The sequence below is a fragment of the Periplaneta americana genome, chromosome 5 (assembly GCF_040183065.1).
Source record: "Periplaneta americana isolate PAMFEO1 chromosome 5, P.americana_PAMFEO1_priV1, whole genome shotgun sequence".
NCBI classification, from domain to species: domain Eukaryota; kingdom Metazoa; phylum Arthropoda; class Insecta; order Blattodea; family Blattidae; genus Periplaneta; species Periplaneta americana.
Window position 1 is genome coordinate 56933534 of NC_091121.1, and position 21240 is coordinate 56954773.

Below are 21240 nucleotides of genomic sequence, written 5' to 3' on the forward strand. Positions count from 1 at the left end.
CACTTATAATTATTTCCTGTCATTAGGAAAACTGGCAACCCTACTGAGGTGACCAAGGGATGGAACTCAGGTGTTCAGACCGAGTGCGTGCGAATTTTCGAACGTGAACCGGCGACGCACTGTTGCCAAACTACGCAGTCGTTCAGTCTAATTTTCTAATTAATCACGTACTTAATTACAAAACTCATAATAGGTTTTTTATTTATTTTAATGTATTCCATTGTCCCCTACAATCTGTACAATTATAATACCACTCTGTACAGGCTATATTAATTGTTGAGACATATCATTATTCAATTTGAAAACATAGTGTTTCAAATGAGTTGTACCAGACTTAAAAATAAACAATGCACTGCAAGTTTCACAAGACACTTAATTACTAATCTGTTGGTTGTCTGTTCTGACTACGAGTAGTAATTTTTCAAACATCAGAACACAAACCTTCTCATCTGATTAACTTCTGTTCAATTTTAACTTTCACACTATAACTCGATTCTAGTGACTTAGTTAAAAATTATTCAGCACTACTGAGTAACTAAATTCCATTCTCCTCACGAAGGATGAATGGCTAGACTTTCGGCCTGTCATACAGCGGTTCGGGTTCAAGTCCCGGTCTGGCCCATATTAGACATCTATGTAATTTCGATCTCCATTCCGTTATCATTCCATAGCATTCCCTGCACGCGACTGGTGACGCAGGGAGGGGACTGGCCTAGAAACGTGCGGGGTTGCTGCTTGACCAGGGTACACAGCAGTCAGCTGGTGTGGGTTGGGAAAGTGCCTAGTTCGAGGGGTAATCCCTATTTCAGTTTCGTTGATAGGCCTTCTCCTCTACTCACACTCTCAACCATCAGTGAAGGGGAAGATGCTACTGTCCATCTTACTAACGTTCGACTAATTGACTTTCAACATAGCGAAAAATTATATTATTGTAAATGTTTACTGATAGTCTATATTTCGGAAGTCTATACCAAGCGTTTATATTTCATTTTATTGCTGTTTATATCAACTGGCACATTGTAAAGCTACTGAGAGCAGACGATAAATGTTTTCTCCACCGCTAGTTGCTACTCTACAACACACACAATGAGACAATCTGCACTGTGGCACTCCCCCTGACTTTATAATATAAACTAACATTCCTTACTATAATTATTAGTTGAAAATATTGTAAGAACGACACTAAAATATACTCAGCCGTGTAATTGTCAAACATCTGTCACTGTATTTTATATTCACTTATGTACTTTATTTAAAACTTTATTTTCTTGTGTATACAACTTGGGGGGTGCAGGTATAAGAGGTAACAGCTACTGCCCTGTTACTGACGAACTCAGGGCAAGTAGAAGGGGAAAGAAATGCTTTCACATCCTCTCAACTTGTACTGTATGAAATGTCGTTTAGAATAATAGGACGCAGTATTCGGTTGTAGTGTTCCCCTTCCGATATTCAATTCAACTAATTCTCACCACCTCTTTTACTCCCAAACTACCACCTATTGCTGCTCGGATTTTTATAAACAAGCATTTTTTGCACTGAAAATCTATGGTCCGTCCCAGGAATCTGTAGAGTAGAAAGACGAAACAAGATCTCTGCGCAAGTGGTATGTGGGAGGGCTAGGGGCAATAATCGCTCTGGAGGGAGGTGTTGGTTGAACGAAGCTAGCAATCGTTTATAGGGATTGAATCATTTCTATCTCAACCTTCTACCATGAGCATCTTACCCCTTAGCGGCCTCGAGCTGATGCTGCCCGCAATACACTCCGACACAGTCTCCTCCCCCATATGCATGAAGTTACTCTACAGATGCCTGGAACGGACCATAAATGGTGTGGAATTCGTTTCTCATTTTAAAAAACTGCAGCAAGGGGGGTGGGAAGTTACTAACTCCAGTCAAGAAGGTTTTCTTTTTCATATTAGACTCACAATGGTTCCCAAAGTGTGGGTCACGATCCTCTGCGGGGTTTATAAAAAGAGCTGAGAGGAGTCGCGAAATAGTTTACAAAATAAAGGACAAAATGTCTTATTAACATTCATTTATGTATTTAGAGACATAAGCATAAACAATGTTGAACATAAAAATAAATAATTTATTAGTTTCAAAGTAGAATTTATTTTACTTAACAATAGTAGTCTAGTAATACAGCTCCTACATCACATTTTATAATTGAATATAACACTGCAACAAGATTCATCTTATTGCAGTTGGTTTTCTTAACAGTGTTATCTAGAAGAAAAACAACTGTCGTAAGTAAGGACGTAAAACATATGAATTGTCTCAAACTTCTCATGCAAAACATAAAAATGCCACACATAGGGAATGAACTCAAGAAATTGTATCGAGCTATAACTATTTCTATTAAATATAATATTCACAAAATAATATAATAATACAAATGTAGGTCAAAACTGAGTGCTGTAACAATTTCTAACAAAACTGTTTTGAAGGTACTTATCAGTTCTTGATAAATCAATAAATAAGACTAAGAGTGTCCATTGTCAGTCACACTGCATCATTATCATATTATTTGATGCCGCAGAGTCTTTACTGAAGAATGTGTGCGGAAGGGTGGGAAATCATTTCCAGCATTTATTACTCGTATAATTTTGGTAAGCTTCCTTTTTTTAAACCTAGCTCATCCGCCAAACTATTAGGCTACCCTTACGTATGTCGCAAATCACTGAGTTCTCCCTCGCTAGACGAGAAAGTGAATTTACCCACGGGTAGGGAAAAAACCTCCTTGTATAAAGCAGGTTACTCTTAAAAGTAAATATTCAAATACAGGTACGTAGCAAAATTGTAATCGCAAATCTAGCCCTATTTGCTGGTGACCAGATAATGACAGTTGCTACAAAAAATCTGTAGTCTGGAACGTTTTGTGTAAACTAAGACAATCCACCAAGCAGAATAAAATGTACACAATGGTTTAGTTATGTTTATCTTAATGATTATTTAATTTTTTTGTTCATTCGCAGTAATAAGTTTGACATTTCCTTTTTAAAATAATTTTTTTGTTATTATTTTGCTCCTGTTTTTAGATTGTTTTTGTCTTTGTTGGTTTGATTTGTAATTCCTTATTTTACTGGAGGGATATGACAATTATTTATTTATTTATTTATTTATTTATTTATTTATTTATTTATTTATTTAACTAGCTAGCTAGTGAGTACAAATTACATTTATAAAACAAATGTTTCTAGCTACTACCGTAAGAGCCAGACTCGTGTACGGTGTGATCTTAGTCAATAATAAATTAGATGTAATATTGTTTAAAGTAATACAGATATTCAGCGAGTTTCTTGGAATGTTATAAGAGGTTGCACACGTGCAAAGGCAAACTACGCGCATGCTCAAAGACGCTCTCATTAGAGGAATATAACAAGGGTTTGTATTTTATTGTTTCACATCACATTTGATACGGGATTATAGGTGGCATATGGAAGAAGGACAACTTCCCAGTTAAAATGTTATATTTGAATCAGTTTTATCACAGGTAAGAACAATTTTATCCCCAGACTTTGTATTTATTGTTCTGTACTATATTTTGGATAGACACTGTTTATCAATCAAGATAGAATTTCAATCTGTGACATTATTTTATAGATGACTGGAACGTTTAGTAGTATATTTACATTGAGGCGGATGAAACAGCCTATGAAAAGAAATTTTTAAAGTGTATTATTATTATTATTATTATTATTATTATTATTATTATTATTATTATTATTATTACTGAAAAAGTTAAAGCCATCTCCACTGCAGGCCATGGAGAGCCACAGAGTAGTGGAGGTTAAGGTTACCAGCTCTGAAGACAATCGGCACTAATGACAGTAGAAATATCAGTCCTACGTGCTCGCCGTCTGCACCCTCAAGGAAATGCCCCTGGTACTCATTTCTGTTAGAGACTGTCAGTGAGGCCTGACGGATTAGATCAATGGAGAAAATCCATGACCCCGTCGGAAATCGAACCCGCCACATTTCGTCTTGCAGCGTTACATCTTACAGACGACGCTATTGTGCTTCCCATTATTATTATTATTATTATTATTATTATTATTATTATTATTATTATTATTACCAATCTGTTAGACTACTATAAATTATAACATCGCAAAAAGAATAAAAAATTAATGAAATGTTTGAATATGCAAAACTAGGAAACATATATTCATTAATACTCAGGCAATAAGAAAATGTTCTAAAATATTTTTCCCAATTGACAACAGACCATTGCTTTCTCTAAAATTATCCTACATCCATGAGAAGAATCGAAAACATTGAACTTCCAATGTCAAAAATATGTACATGAATTCCATACAAAGATGCTTTAAACCTTACATTTGTGGATGTTGATTAGCAAATTTTAAATTCCAACAAGCAGATTTTTTCTGCCCAATGACAGAAGATCCAAACCTTCTAAACATCGCCTTTAAAACAGTTCAGTTTTATAAACAGAAGACGATGCACTACATCCCAACTAACAAGCAAACATTCTTTTTCTTCTACTATGTTAATAATGTCAAAAGAAGTGCTTATACAAATTTTGGCCACTCGACGGCAATTACGAGATCGTCCAGAAAGTGATTTTCCTGGACCGTTTACAGAAAAAAGCACAATTTCATGGAAAGATTTATTGAAACAGAACAGCAATTGTTGCGCAATTTGTTAACATCCCGTGCTAGAATTGAGACATTGATCATATCATAGGGGTCAATTTTTATATCCTTGTGTCGTAGAAGTCAGCAGTCTGGGATCGGAACCGGCGTTTAACAGCCGACTGCACCTCTCTGTCGATCTCAATTCCGGTGAGGAATATGTTAAAAAATAGCTCAATAATTGCTGTGTCTACTCCAATAAATTTTCTCCAATGGAATTGTGTTTTCTTTCTGTTAACGGCATCTGGCGAACTTATTTTTACGGCCCTCGTAATTGCGGTCGAGTGGCCAAAATTTGTATAAGCACTTCTTTTGACATGATTAACGCTGTGAAAGAAAAAAATTAACTTTTTTTTATCTGCCCCCATCAGAATGTTTGCTTGTAAGTGCTCTACAAAATATCTGAAGCTAGACAATATTCTGTGACACAAATCTAGCTTTCAGGTAAAGCTCCCTGTGAAGCAGACTTGAATAATTTCAGGGGAAAAATTGTTCCGAGGCCGGATATCGATCCCGGAACAACTTTTCCCTTGAAATTATTCAATATTCTGTGACATCAGACTTCCTTGATGAACAGCATAGGCTATAGGCCTAGCTAAGTTTCGATTATCGTCGTTAATTCCTTCCACAAATGTGCAACTATTATGAAAACGAAGTAATACTCGTAGAATCACTCAAACCCATATTATAGCGGCAGTTCGTTCTCAAAATTAAACCTAACTACACACACATATAAACATTTTTATTTTAGAGTTACACTTCGAACAGAAATATGCCACAACAAATGTCACCCCTTAACACTATTACATAGATTTAATTTAATACAAATATTAAATCTAGTACTTTAACAAAATATCTTAATAAACGCTGTAAAACTAAATAAACAATTGGTCCTATGTTTAAATGAAATTCCATATTTCTTTGACAATGAAATTGTCACGCTCTTACATGCCTACGTCACAAGGACTCTGGGTGTACAGAATGCCACGACTAGCCTAGGATAAAAAAAAAAGACTTGTAACCAAGCAAAACACACATATTACGGTAACTTTTAAGCAATAAAACTATACTGCAATAAACATTATTGGACTAATAACTACAGATGTAGCCATTCTAATTACAATAATGAGGAAGACATGTAGCCTACGTTTTTATTTAAGCATACAGAAGCCGTGATACGAAGTTAAATGAAAGTTGAAGTGAATTCCTCGTGATATCGAGATAATGAATCTATGGGGTAAATTATAACTGTGTTTCTGAAGTTGATGACTGGAGTTCTTAAATGTTGGGTTATATTGCCTCTTGAAATAACTAACATGACTTCTGTTGTTTCATAACCTTCTTTCTTTGATCGGCCGCATGACTAGATGTTCAAGATTATGATAATGTTAGTCATCCAGGAGAAATGTACCACTAATGACCCGACAAAAATGACGACTAATAGAATTTCGATTATAGTCTAAGACTACAACTGAAACTCCACTATACTAAGCAAATACGGCTTTCAGGTAAAGCTCCCTGTGAAGCAGACTTGAATAATTTCAAGGGAAAATTATTCCGGGCCGGGTATCGATCCCGGGGCACCTTCGCTTTGCGCACGAATGCTCTACCGACTGAGCTACCAAGGAACTACACCCGACAGCGTCTCAATTTTTCCCTTCTAGTAGTTGTTTCGATATAAAGGGAAAAATTGAGACGATGTCGGGTATAATTTCTTGGTAGCTCAGTCAGTAGAGCATTCGTGCGCTAAGCGAAAGGTCCCGGGACCGATATCCAGCCCCGGAACAATTTTTCACTTGAAATTATCCACTATACTAAGTTCTGCACCTATGTGAGACTAAATTTCTCTGACTTTCTATTCTCCAGTACACTGAAGTACTAATGGGGATGGCACACGTGTGTAGCCTCCAAGATATTAAGTCCTCTATAAAGCAATAGAAGCAGCTCAAAGGAAGATTACTTGGAAACGCAACAGGAAGTTCAAAAGAAGGTTCGGTGTAAGCTTACAGTCTGGTGTCTATTGAAGTGGAGGATTTGTTCATATTTTCAAAGGAAGAATCGACATTACCACTTAATTTTCGACATAAAATGTACTTGTTGAAGTAATGTCTGTATTTGTAGCTGATGACATAGAGCATAGTTATGCCCAGACAAAAATTTATAAACCTCAGGTCATAAGTAATCATGGAAGCATAGTAGCAAGTCACTGTTTTTACTTGCACGTTAACCCCAAAGCGAAGAAAATCAAAGAGATATGACGGCATGTAGCAGACTGTGAAGATGAAGCACAGGATGGCCATAGCGAGTGTAGAGAGAACGCTCACCGGCTTCAGCCTTTTCTTAACTTTCCTTCCTATAGACATGTGCTTCGGACCATTGTTTAGGTAAGCAGAGCTAAGCATGACAAAAACAGAAGTAAGGATCAATGGCACAACACAAATCCCTAAGAGACCGATCAGAGTAACCACAAGGAGGTCTCTGCCTTGTCCGTGGTAGCCTGTCAGGCAATGACCATCTACTGCTTCGCTATGCACCGTGTAAGGCGCTGCAAGGATGGCACCAACTGCCCACACTGCGACCAGCACCAGAAAGAGCGATCTCTTACGACCGATTTGATGTCCACAGCCTTCTAAAAGCTGCGCCAAAACCACGTATCTCTGGATGCTTATTGCTACCAAAGAATATGCGCTCACGCCTAGCCCCACAACACGGAAGAACGTGAACGCTTTGCACACACTGTCAGTAGTCTCTCCAGTTGATAAATAGATGTGCTTGATCGGACTGCTGACAATATTAGACAGCATCTCTCCAAACCCGAGGTTGATGAGCAGCAAGTTCCAACCGGTACGCATCTCTTGGTGTCGAGTGAAGACCACAAACAGCAATCCATTGCAGATTATCTGCAGAGCCAGCATCACGCCTGTAATTACGGGGTCGACATCGTACATCAAGTGGTCTGCTACTGCCAGCATTTCCTCACCCATCCTCTTCTCTTCCTGCAGTGTTGGCAGCATTGATTCATAGTATGTGAGGTCAAGCAAACTCAGAGTTCGGTTGCCTAATAATATGTCACTCAGATTATGGCGTTCTATGAATTGATGCAAATTTCTGGCAGAGTAACTCAAGTTCTTCACAAGTTCCAACTCTCTATCCTTGTCTGCGAGGTTCCTCCTGAGCGTCAAAGGGATCCATTCGCAGGTTAGGTTGTCGAATTCATGTTTATGGGTAGAAATATGGCTGAATTTCAAATGCAATACAGAAAGCTCCTCCAGTGCCACTTCCATATCTTTTTCTATGTTCAACATAGTCTCGTAGGTCTTCACGTCATAAAAATCTACCGCATCAACTTCTTTCTCGCTACTTCCGTTTTCATTCAGCAGTTTGTACTTCACCAAAAATTCTTCAAGCTCTTGCACGTAAGTGTGGGTCTCATTCATGGCACCTTCCCCCACATCCACTTCGAGCGTGTTGACGAAAGCCTTCACCTTCTGCGACATCAACTCGTGAAATGTCTCGAGCTCGTGACTTTTCTGTTGTATTTCCATCTCACCATCAAGAGCCGAAGTCGTGCCCGCAACTTCCAAGTCTTCAAGAACTATGGATACAACTGTTGCACTTTCAGTTACATATTCTTCGGAAGAACTGATATTCTGCATGGTTACTTCTGTCATTTCCACGAAATTATCATCGTCTGTTGTTGAATTAGTTGTTGTAATCTGTTCGTCATGTAACTGGTCTGCTGTGTAATTGGAAGTAAACTCATCGAAGAAATCTAAATATCCATCAGTGTCCTCAACCGCCCTTATCATTCGGAGGCTGTCCAAGAGGAATGCCGCCATCAGGATGTGAATCCATATCTGTAAACAAATATATTGATATTAATTTTACATCTTAAAGTTATTCTGTGCATAAAATAAACAATTAAATAATATATAAATACTTATTTAGAATAGATGTAGTTTGGATTTCTTTTCTATTGCTGACAATGAAAATTTAAATCAAACGTTTCGATGATTGACCCTACAGTATTTTCATTTTCAGGTGAACACAAATGGGATAAGAGAGTGTTCTAACTTGTTGGTGCCGTTCATTTGTTATATTTCCACTACCCTGCTCATTTTTACTGGTGATATACATTGGGATTTTATTCCATTTATCGTCTTTCCGCATTCCGTGTGTTTATTTTCCTTTTCTGTTTCTTGTACTGTTATATTTTTGTTTTGGAACCATCAGGTGACCTTTGTTCCTTTGTTTTTATAACCTCTCACTCTGCTAATTATGGTACAGTCAATCAGATTAATGAGTCAGAGTAGAAATATAACAACTTACACTGTAATGTATGAGTATGTTTAGCAGAAATGAAATAACTTACAGTATAATGTATGAGTATGTTTAGTCAGCAGTACGAAGACTGGTTGGGGCCTCGTAACTAGAGTCCTGCGTTTGGTTACCTAAAGCCTCCGAGCAATGCGCTACAGCGTAGTGTACGGAGTATAGCGCAGCGAACACAATTCAGATCTGCTATTCAGTGAACATGTCAAAACAAAACAAAGCTACACGGTTGGAAATGAATGCTCCGATAGAAGAAATTGGTAGCGATTACTTCATTAGGAAAGAAGAAAATATATTTTATCAGAAAGAAGGAGAAATTTTTATTTTGAAATACTTAAAATGTTTACAGTCACTAGTTTTAATGTGTAGAGACTCGTAAAGCAAGTAATCAGTGTAAATAATTTTAAATGATTGATAAAATGGCAAACTTACTAGTGTTAATTATATGAGCACGTGTGGCTTACAGCTGTTTCGGTGTATACTGTACACCATCATAAAATAACACTACTAAGTTTGCCATTTTATGTTATTTGTATTTAAGTGTTAAAAGTAGTGTACGCAAGAATCAAGATGGAAATAATTTTATTTTTACTGTGATTTATTGTATTATTGTAATTTTCAGCAGTTATTTATTTATGTATTCATTTATTTATAGATGTGTATATACATAGTCTGTGTCCAATTAACAACATCCACATGTAAAACCAAGTACGCCTATTCATAATTACTTTCTGTAATCTGGCATTAGGGACAGTAATACACGGAGATAGAAACAACCTGCTAACATTTCTAAATTAACAAAAGTTGAAAGATCAGGGCCAAAATATATTTTATATATTTCAATATTAACTCATTTTTAATTGTGAATATACAAATTTCAATCATTTTCATAAATTATCATATCATTTACTTCTAAATTCATTTTCATGTTTGATAAAACATATCTATTTATTTTAGAAAGTGCAATTTAAATATTCAAAACTCTGCAAATAGGAGAAAAATAATGAGCACTGGTTTTTACTTTTGAGTAAAAAATATGTTGTTAAACAAGAAAGTAGGCCTATCTACAAACGACATGCGTTTTACTTATTGTGGAAGTAATCTTCTGTTGCCCATACGATGGCTTTAGATAAATATTTTGTTTGTTATTAAATGCACGTAACAGTATACTATTCTCATTGTTCAGTGCCTAAACAGGCAGAAACATGGATAAAAGGTGTAAACACACGAAGCGGAACGGAGAGATGAGTCGGAGTCAGAGGTCCACATTTCAAGCTACACAGTATGATCCATGTACATCTAACTTGTACTCAAAGTAACCAAACGCAGGACTCTACTCATAAGTGACAACAATAAGGCATCACTCATGTGGCAACTAAGGTAGGAGAAAATGGGGTAAGGTGGCCAGGTCTTCTCCCCTTCCAGTGCATACATTGATGACTAATATAGATCACTAATCAGACTTAACCTGTACATAGATGTAGCAACTGTTCTTCCTCAGAGACAGATGTCGAATGAGTTGTATCCATCTTTCGGCTGATCGACGGTGTTTGTTTATCAAATCGGAACATAATCGGCAATAATTTTGGGTAATCTGTCTTGATCCATGCGTTGTACGGGTTTTGGGAAGATGCGGACTTATGAATTATTTATAGTAAGTACTTTGTTATTTCTGATATGGATTATCCGGGTCACTCCAGCCTCTCTTCGTAGAATCGCACTTCTGCAGCCTGCAGTAGATCTCTATCTTTCTCCGTCAAGGTCCACGTCTCACTCCCATAGAGGCCTGATGGCACTGTCATAACTTTATGATTGATTCATGTCTCTTTTGTTTTCTTTTTTTAGTTAATAAAATATCCCTCTTTAGGGAGCAGGTAGTGATTAGGAGTCAAAAATCCGATTTCTTTTTTTTTTTTTTAATTTTGTGTTTAAAATGTACAAAATTTGCTCCATTTTACCTCTTTGTTGTAACAGTGCGCGAAATTCGATACACAAACGAAACTTGTACTGAAGTCTCAAGGAAAACATAGAAATTATTATTAGGCCGCTTTACACTCTGAAGAGGACAATATGAGGCGCTCTTTAAAGCAATAAACTCAATATGTAAAAGTTGTGGGTTGGGCCATTTGTGCGCTGAGCGCCTCAATTGATGTTAGGTGATAACTAGAGAGCGGAATTTAGGCAAAAACCTATTTTTTTCTTTGATATATACAGGCTTGAGATTTAATATTCACATTTTTTCATGGAAATATAGGTATAAATAAAGGGGTTTTATGTGCCTAAAATGCCTATTTCGCCATTAATGCCTATTTTTAAGTTTTTTTTTATTTTTGCATCTTTTTCGTAGCCGTTTACAGTTTTTATAACATCCTGTACCGTTTACATTCCAAGACGGATAACAACTCCTTCCTAGCATTGAACAACACAATAGAGAAGAACCTCCGGGCCACCCCTTTTCATTCTTACAATCTGTCATCCTAAAATTCCAACTTTCAGGCCGCCTGGGTAGCCTAGTCGGTATAGCACTGGCCTTCTGTGCTCGAGGTTGCGGGTTCGATCTCGGACCAGGTCAATGGCATTTAAGTATACTTAAGTGCGACAGGCTCATATCAATAGATTTACTGGCATGTAAAAGAACTCCTGCGGGACAAATTATTATTATTATTATTATTATTATTATTATTATTATTATTATTATTATTATTATTATTATTTCTTCCTCTGCCTGTCAGCAATTTAACACCAACTCGCTGGGTTGTACCCGAATAAGCATTCTCTTACATTCCAAGTCAGATAACAACTCCTTTTTTTCTCACCATTTGTAAGTACAGCAGTGAGCGACACAATAGCCAGAATAGGTGCTGATCATCTACTGTGAAGCAAACTATGGAATGTCTTCATTTTGTGTATGAATGTGTAATCTTGTGAAATGTGAAATGTGTGAAAGCTTCTTTTAATCCTAGAATTTTGCATTAAATGTTGAATCTTATATTAGTGACATTCTTTAACAACAAAAAACTATTATTTTAGTTTATAGAGCCTAAATAAATGAGTTTGAGCCTATTTTAGGCGCCTAAAACGTCACTAGGGTTGTGTGCTATTCAAAAGCTTGAGAAATGTAATTTATTCCTACCAAGCCATATGTATGCACTTCCTCGTAGTAGCCCCTGGAAACGTTTTACGGCTAAGCATACAAGGACGAAAAAGCGAGTCCCCGACGCTATAATTAGGAACTATCAGCTAAGGGAGCAAACCCTAACAGAAAATCATCGGCCACCCAGGGCTTAGGGCTGACGAGCCCATCCCGGGAAAACCCACTGTTACGAATTCCAAAGTGCCAACTTTATTGGTGCACGAATGTGGACAGTCAAGGCCAGAAGTAGAGAGGGCTGGAATAAAATACTGAGGAAGGCTAGGACTCTCAATGGGTTGTTGAGCCAATGATGATGATGATGATGAAAACGTCACTAGTGATAACAACGGTACCTAATTAACATTAAAAAATTATTTTAATGGCGGGTCCTTGAGTTATGTCATTCACTAAAAGCGTCTCCATCTGTGAGTGACGCGCCGAAGCTATTCTTTTAGCTGCCGTAGGCGTTTGCCTTAGTACACCATGGGAGGCGAATTACCATAGCACCATATGATGATTAATTAAGAAATAGCGGAATGCCGGGAGGAGAAATGAAAGTACCTATTGAAAAATTACTACCACGCATAGTCTTTTTCCACCACAAATTTCAGTTAGACTCGCCGGGATTCGAACTAGATTACCAGTGTGGAAAGTTGACCCTTAAGTCGATCGGTTAACTGTGGGTCACATTAAAAACTGTCCCTTATGGAAGTTTCAAATGTGCCAATTTCTGAGATAAACACGGAAGTAATTATAATCAAATTGAGATAATGTAGGCTACCATACACCTACTTATCTATTTAAATTGTCTTAACTTCTGAGATTGTTTAAAAATAGCACAAACAAATACAGAAATAACTATAATCAAACTGAGAAAAATTTATATTTAAAACTTAAATTTCACATGTAAATTAGACCTAATATAGTTAACAGAAATAAAAAGTAACGTGTCTGTGTATTTGAGGAAAGCAAGAAGTTCAAAATGGATTATACTGTAGGAGTGGAACATAAGTTGGAAGCAGAACAAATTTAATCCGTCAGATATCTAATGGGAGTAACTCCAGAAAGATAAGACATGCAGTGACGAAATAAGACAACAGATGAAAGGGAACAACAAAGTGAAGAAACTAACAGTTATCAAGCAAACTTGGTTCACTTACATAGGAATACGATGTCATCACAGTTTACTATATACAGTCACGAAGCTTGAGTTTTGAGGGTGCTAGAAACAATAGACTGTGACGGTACTATTTTGCATTGCCTGTAATGAGGTGATATTAGCGATCCTAGTGGTGAGCAACTATCTAATGTTTGCATATTTACTACGAATTGAGCTTCGCGACTGTATATACTAAGACTGTGATGTCATGTAGAAAGTACATATACTTTCCCGCTGTATTCTTAAGTAACCATGAACACATTTTTTTTTCATGTAAAATTTTGCTAATACTGCCTTTATTATCTATTTATTTACTTTTTTTAATTTCGCAATTATCTCACTGCAAATAATCTCATTTCGCTCCTCGTTCCTGATACTCTTGTTAGGAAACAAAAGCAGGATAGGTATGGCAAGCAAGAACATGGCCCAGCAGGGACTAAGTTATTTACGCTATGAGGGCTCTAAATTCCCACGACGTATTTTTTCCTATATTAATATTCCAAAACTCAGCGAGAAACGTTTTTACGTCCATACAACCTGAATAAGACGTGAGGAAGAAATCTACCTAAATTTCTGACAATTTTATCCTTAACATTACCGATTATTTTTACGAAGTAAAAGGTAAATTTGCAACAATAATACGAAGCAGATACCTAACGCGCTGTCTCTTGTATGTATGAATGCATGTATTAGAGTTGCCAACTTCTTTTTTGAAGAAAATGTGGGAGATTAAGGAATCGACAAAATTTCACATAGAAAATTGACAAATTCTTCGGTTGTTACTGGAAAACAACTTTATTCTACACTTCGTCAGCTAGGCTTAAATTGGCCTCCAAACAAGCTAGCCTTACTTACTTACAAATGGCTTTTAAGGAACCCGCAGGTTCACTGTCGCCCTCACATAAGCCCGCCATCGGTCCCTATCCTGTGCAGATTAATCCAATCTCTATCACCATATCCCACCTTCCTCAACTCCATTTTAATATTATCCTCCTATCTAAGTCTCGGCCTCCCCAAAGGTATTTTTCCCTCCAGCCTCCCAACTAACACTTTATATGCATTTCTGGATTCGCCCATACGTGCTACATGCCCTGGTCATCTCAAACGTCTGAATTTAATGTTCCTAATTGAGGCGTTCACAGCTGAAGTGGTGTAAGTCAAAATTGGGTAATGAGGTTTAAAGTAAAAATTCTGTAAAATACAACGGAAAGTAGCAATTAATATGTGCTTCGTGCTATCCACTGATTACTAATAGATTAAATAAATAGATGCAGTAACTAATGTTTGTATCATTATTCATTCATTCATTCATTTATTTTATTCCATAGATCTTACATGAGCAATGAAGCTTTAAGATGTGGAACATGTCAACATTTTACAATATTACAATTACAATTTTTACAAATTTTTTTAGTTTTACAATTTAGTAATTTTCTACAATTTTTACAATTTTGTACAATTTTTTTACATTTTGGCGAGATGTAGTGAGATGAGATGAGGTCCGAGGATTCGCCAAAATATTACCCGGCATTTGCCTTTTCGGTGGGGGAAACCTCGGAAAAACCCAACCAGGTAATCAAATCAAAGGGGGTAATCAAATCAAAGGGGTTGATGCCAAGGACTCGCCATAGACCATCCGGCTTCAGTCCCACGGCTGGGGAAAACCTCCGAAGAAACCAAAGTCCAAAGGGGGATCCAACCCAAGCCCGAACGCAGCTCCGGATCAGCAGCAGATAGTTATCTTTAAATAACTTGTAAAGTATTATAGATATCTCAAAACGGATTGCACCATTGTTTTTCTCAGAAATTTCACATGATTTTGAGTACCTACAAGACGCACTTTCCATTTAAAATTTCAAAGATGCATTCAAAATGGCGGCTTTTGAAATAGCTAAGGGCTAGAATCGAATGTGTCACTGGTAGAGCATTTGGTCTTACAAATACTGGTAACACCTATAGTACCGGTAACCGAAAATCAAGCATATGACAGATATTTATATGGTTCCAGACTTTTGATTCACCCTATATTTGGTAATTGCGTTTAGGATAATGAAATAAGTTCAATCAATATTAAACTTCCTAGTAATGAGGATAAAATTGAAGACAACATTTTTATCGATTTATTTATCATACTACCACAGTCTACTATATACAGTCGCGAAGCTTGAGATGATTTTTTGCAAATCTCGCGATAAAGTGCTCCAAGCGGTTAGCAACTAGAAACAATAGACTGTCCACGGTCGACTTTGGATTTAGAGTGGACTGAGTCGTATTGTCATCGAGTGCTAGGTCGTTACCTATTTCGCATTGATGCTTGTGAAGAAAAATCCTAACATCTATTTCTTATTTTACTTCTAGATGCAAAAAGTGGTTAATAAACAGCAAGAGGGAAGATCTAATGACAAAGAATGAAGCATATCTTTATAATAATATAAAGTTTTGCTCTCTTCATTTCGAAAACACACAATTTATGAGTGAAAAAAAAATTAATTAATCTAGAATGCAGTTCCAACTTTATTTGATGTTTCAAATAAACCTGTTCTATTATTACTTGCAGCTGAGAAACAAAAGCTTTGCACTAATTCTACGTCTGTATCAGCTGATTCCTTGAATAATATTGTACATTTTCAGACAACTTAGGCCTACGTTTTTCTTCAAAGGATATGTTTTTAATTATAGCTGTTAATTTTGTTGTTATTTTTATTTGTTACTTTACTAGAGACGTAGAAAAAGTGAGTCTGTTACAATAAAATTTATTGATCACGTTTTATTTCCAATTCTGGTGTGATTATTATTGCTTAACCTCATCCCACTTTGTTAATTACGTAAGCCTACACTACAGGTACCGGTACACGTAAGTTACTCCCATTAATTCATATTTCAGTTATTATTGTTATTATATTATTGTTGTAAAGGGAAATGCAAATTAATATTTATTGGTTTCATAGTTCATTATCGCTATAATCTTGAATGAGTGAAGCGATTATAGTAAATTTCAGTTCGTTTTGCACAAACAAAAATAATATTAACCTATTTATTGAAGGTATCTTCGAGTTTATGGTGGAATTTAATATACTTCATTAAAATAATAAATGAACTTTATCCATTTAATATTTTAATAATGGAAGGAAGGTGTTAATTTTTCCAAAAGAACACGACAACGAAAGTGTAACATATTTTGTCATCTGCTAGGAGAGATCTGTGATGAGGCGATAGTACCGATTCTAGTGGTGGGCAACTACCCATGTTTGCATTTTTACTACATATTGAGCTTCGTGACTGTATATAGTAGACTGTGATACTACCCTACACATTTCAAATGAGATCAACATGTTCTGTTCCGGTTGGGTGAATTATGTATTGGATTAAAATTACATATACAGTACATAGGCCTACTGCCCGTGTCTCACATCCTGAACCGAGAGCTCCCTAGTGCTTATAACCACGCCTCTTAGGTCTGCTCGGACCGGCATGGCAGCTGCAGCGTGTGGCACGGCAGCATATTACATGTGCTGAAAACATTATCCTATGCCAGTGCAGGGGTTTTTACTCTTTAAAATACTGGATACTCTAATCGTGGTTACCACAATCTCTATTATCTCTGATGGCGATTTCCGAAAATGTATGTACACACTAGGCCACTCTTCGTTCAGTTTGGACAATTGCTGAATTGCCATAGAGCAGCATTTCTCAAAGTATGTTCCGGGGTTCCGTGATCCCTATATGATTTTAAATTTTATTCCATATGTTTTTTAACTTGGTTATTTAACAACATTGTATCAACTACTACGTTATTTTGCATCGATGGGATTGATGATAGCGAAATGGTACTTGGCGAGATGAAGTCAGGGATTCGCCAAACATTACATGACATTCGCTTTACGGTTGGGGAAAACCTCGGGAGGAAATCCAACTAGGTGATCAGCCCAAGCGGGAATCGAACCCGTGTCCAAGCGCAACCCTGGATCGATAGGCAAGCGTCTTAGCCAACTGAGCTGCTCCGGTGGCTATTTTATACTTACCGTTAGCGGTTACCATAAAAATATATAAATATTACGAAAATATGAATCAATAATATCATGAAACCACCGATAATGATGATGATGATGATAATAATAATAATAATAATAATAATAATAATAATAATAATAATAATAATATTCCAATAATATGCCTAATGACAATATGTTTGATGAACATCTAAAACGGAAAATACCCATAATACTTATCACTTTCATCACTGGATACTCTGCGTAATGTGTCCACTAAAACCAAGAGGGCTTAGATACCGAAAAGAAAATGCAGAAGTACAGTAGAAATGAGACTACAATTTTCCGCCGTAAAACCAGATTGCAGGCTTAAAAAGCAAATACATTCGTCCCACTGAACAATTATTGAGATACTAGCTTTCACTTGTATCTTAACTATTAAATACTAATAAAATATTACAAGGATTTCGCAGTTACACTTTAGATTAAAAGGGGTTTCGCGGTGGGAAAAGTTTGAGAAACACTGCCATAGAGGAAAGAGTTTACGGGTGTGCACACGTGATAACCGTAATCGTGATTAGGTCGATAATCTCAAGTAGAGACTGTAGTCTACCACTGGTATTAGTGTTTAGTTACAGGAATTGATGAGGACATAATTTGTTTTGTGAGGGGCAGCTTATACATTCGCTTGTCCATGGCTGATCTTGCTCCATAGCTGACGAAAGGAATCCTGAAAAGGCCGATGTGTTGAACGTAGGGTAGTAGGCACATGCGGTACCCAGTACCACCCACTCTTCCCCTCTGCATCTCGCCCCGCAAAGAAACAGCTCAGGAAGTGAGCCACGGGCAGTATGTATGTTCCTAAAACTGATCAATCCAACATTTCCTTAGCCTTCCACGTCTTAATGCTGTTCTACATAAAATCTGTCGTCTTAGTAATCTGCTTTCTGTAGCTAACTATTGTTGAATTCAGTCATGTGATGTACAAAATATGTTGTGGCATGCTGTCACTTCCCATTGACCTTCAGAGTTCGTGGCCTATCACAGTCCTACAAATTTCATCTCAAATGCCTCCATGAAATATTTAAGTAACAAAAGACACACAGGAAAAATCAGGACATACTACAGCAGTGCCTTGGTCCCAACTCTTTATCTACATCGTTCGTATTGCAGTTCCTGCTAGTTGAACCAGTGGCGTACGCGAAATTTTGTCAAGAGGAGGGAGTTCCGTATTAAAACTATGTACAATTCTGATTCGGCAAAACTGGAAAATATTCAAAGGAAATTTATTTCATTATGTTCGTACAGATTCCTGCCTAATAACTCTGGGCATAACTATGATAAAAAATGCGAGCACTTTAAATGTCGAAGCCTGTATGCCAGACGTCATGATCTCGATTACTTATTCTTATGTAAGGTCCTTAAAGGTGACATTAATTGTCAATCTTTCTTAAACAGTGTAGTATTAGAATATGGCAATGTCTTTCCTAATATTATTTGCATAATCCTTATACACAAATTGGTAGTATGAATCAACTTCTTTCCCTAATATTTTATAGTTTTAATTCTTGTAAATTAATTATTGTAATCTATGTTCTTTATTTTGTTGTTAACTCAAGTATTTAATTGTACCATAGTTCATTTTAATGTATTAATTGTATCACTGTGCTGAACTTTTATTGGCCAATTGCTGTTGTCCAGCACATAAATATCAATAAATAAATAAATTATTGTTATGGTATATTTATTAATGTTATTCTATTTTCTCATAGAACATATTCATGAATATCCTTATAAAATCTTTGAAACGTAATTTTTTCAGAGACATCCTATTTTTAACAAATTCTAACTCCTATTTATCCTCTGATTGCGGTTCTGGCTGATACCTGCCTCTATTATCAGGCAGTACATCTTACTTGATGATATGTGTCAGAGAAAGAACAATTGTTTGTGTAACCTACATCTGAAGTCTGATTAGTGTAACATATAGCTAATCGGCGATGTATGCAATGGAGGAGGAAAGGAACTGGCCACCCTACCCCTGGCCTAGTTGCTTCATAAGTGGTGCCTTTGGTATCACTTCTGAGGTTCAGACCTGTCTTCGGACAGCTGACTAAACAACAACTTCTACCTATTTAATTTTGTGTAATGAAAAGTATTTGTGTCATTATTACACTTACACACACATATAACTAAAGTCTAGTCAACAGTTATTTGTATATGATAGGAAGACGTAGGTCTCTCTATAATAAAGATAGCATTGTTATAATTCGAACGTGACGCAGCATCAAGAACAAAGGAGGGCTAGAAGGATTATGCACTATGTTGATGTAGATTGTCTTACTCCGACAGTAAAAAATTAGAGAAGGAAAAACGATAACGGATAAAAAAAATACTCAAATCTAAAGATGTCATTGTTTTTTAAGTTCAAGGTGGGGGGGGGGGGGTTAAACTCGGTAACATCCCCTTTGCTTACGTCCCTTGAGTTGAAGCTGATTTGATCTGGGTATCAGTTGATCCGATAAACGAAAGTCTGCAGCCTAGATGTACGAGTACTATTAAAACTATTTGATTACGGCAACCCTTCATTATTTTTTGAAGGAACGTACAACCTAAAGTCTAAAACTTTTGTGTTAATCTAATAAATTTTTCAGCAACATTTCTGAGGTACAGTATGTTACTGAGTGTCTAAACTGACATCTGCAAATTACCCTCTGATCAATCACACCGTCCTAAGCAGTACTCATAATTTATTCGTTTGTTGCTTTTCAGCAGACCTTCACTCGGCAAACAATACGTTCCGCTTCTGCTTTTCTGACATTTCCGTTTCCACGCTCAATGCCACAAGCTCGCACAGTCTGTATTATAGGTACACATTGTTGAATTACAACTACAGAGAACTAAATGTTTACGTACCTGCGAAGATCCTCGTGGCTGCATGTCGCACCTCCGAGCCAGCACTGAGGTTTCAAGGTCGGTTCCATCCGCTTTCTGACAATCGTTCCCATCTTCCGCGTTTCATCTTCTTTTTTTTACGTTCTTGTTCGTAGTGAATACATGGTCCGAAAACTGCTATGATGTAAGCTTTGTGTGTTCACTTGAAAAGCATTTCCCTCCATTCCTCTCCGACTAATGCACAGCGTAGAATTCAAACATTATCCCCCGCCAGTGGGGCGGGGAGGGGGAACAGGCTGGGTCTATTCAGTGGAATTAAAACTATCACAAAGCAAGCAGCACATTCATAAAACGTGTATTTTAAAATCTAAATAGTATTAGTATTATTTACAATACTCTCAGACCAGAAACGATTAGGGAAAATACGGAAATTTTACTTGAAGCAAGTAAAGCGATAGGTTTGGAAGTAAATCCCGAAAAGACAAAGTATATGATTATGTCTCGTGACCAGAATATTATACGAAATAGAAACATAAACATTGGAGATTTATCCTTCGAAGAGGTGGAAAAATTCAAATACCTGGGAGCAACAGTAACAAATATAAATGATACTCGGGAGGAAATTAAACACAGAATAAATATGGGAAATGCCTGTTATTATTCGATTGAGAAACTTTTATCATCCAGTCTGCTGTCAAAAAATCTGAAAAAATCTATAAAACAGTTATATTACCGGTTGTTCTGTATGGTTGTGAAACTTGGACTCTCACTTTCAGAGAGGAACATAGGTTAAGGGTGTTTGAGAATAAGGTGTTTAGGAAAATATTTGGGGCTAAGAGGGATGAAGTTACAGGAGAATTGAGAAAGTTACACAACATAGAACTGCACGTATTGTATTCTTCACCTGACATAATTAGGAACATTAAATCCAGACGTTTGAGATGGGCAGGGCATGAAGCACGTATGGGCGAATCCAGAAAAGCATACAGAGAGTTAGTTGGGAGGCCGGAGGGGAAAAAAACCTTTGGGGAGGCCGAGACGTAGATGGGAAGATAATATTAAAATGCATCTGAAGGA

At 36.8% G+C, this 21240-nt stretch overlaps 1 protein-coding gene across 1 annotated transcript; it reads right to left on the reverse strand.

Annotated features, from left to right (window-relative positions):
* Window positions 1–6445: 6445 nt before the first annotated feature.
* LOC138699654 (uncharacterized) lies at window positions 6446–20330 on the reverse strand. Its single transcript, XM_069825696.1, has 2 exons — window positions 20185–20330; window positions 6446–8512 (listed from the first exon to the last, which is right to left on the reverse strand). The coding sequence occupies exons 1-2, from the start codon at window positions 20206–20208 to the stop codon at window positions 6659–6661; spliced, it is 1878 nt and encodes a 625-aa protein (XP_069681797.1). The 5' UTR covers window positions 20209–20330; the 3' UTR covers window positions 6446–6658.
* Window positions 20331–21240: the final 910 nt, after the last annotated feature.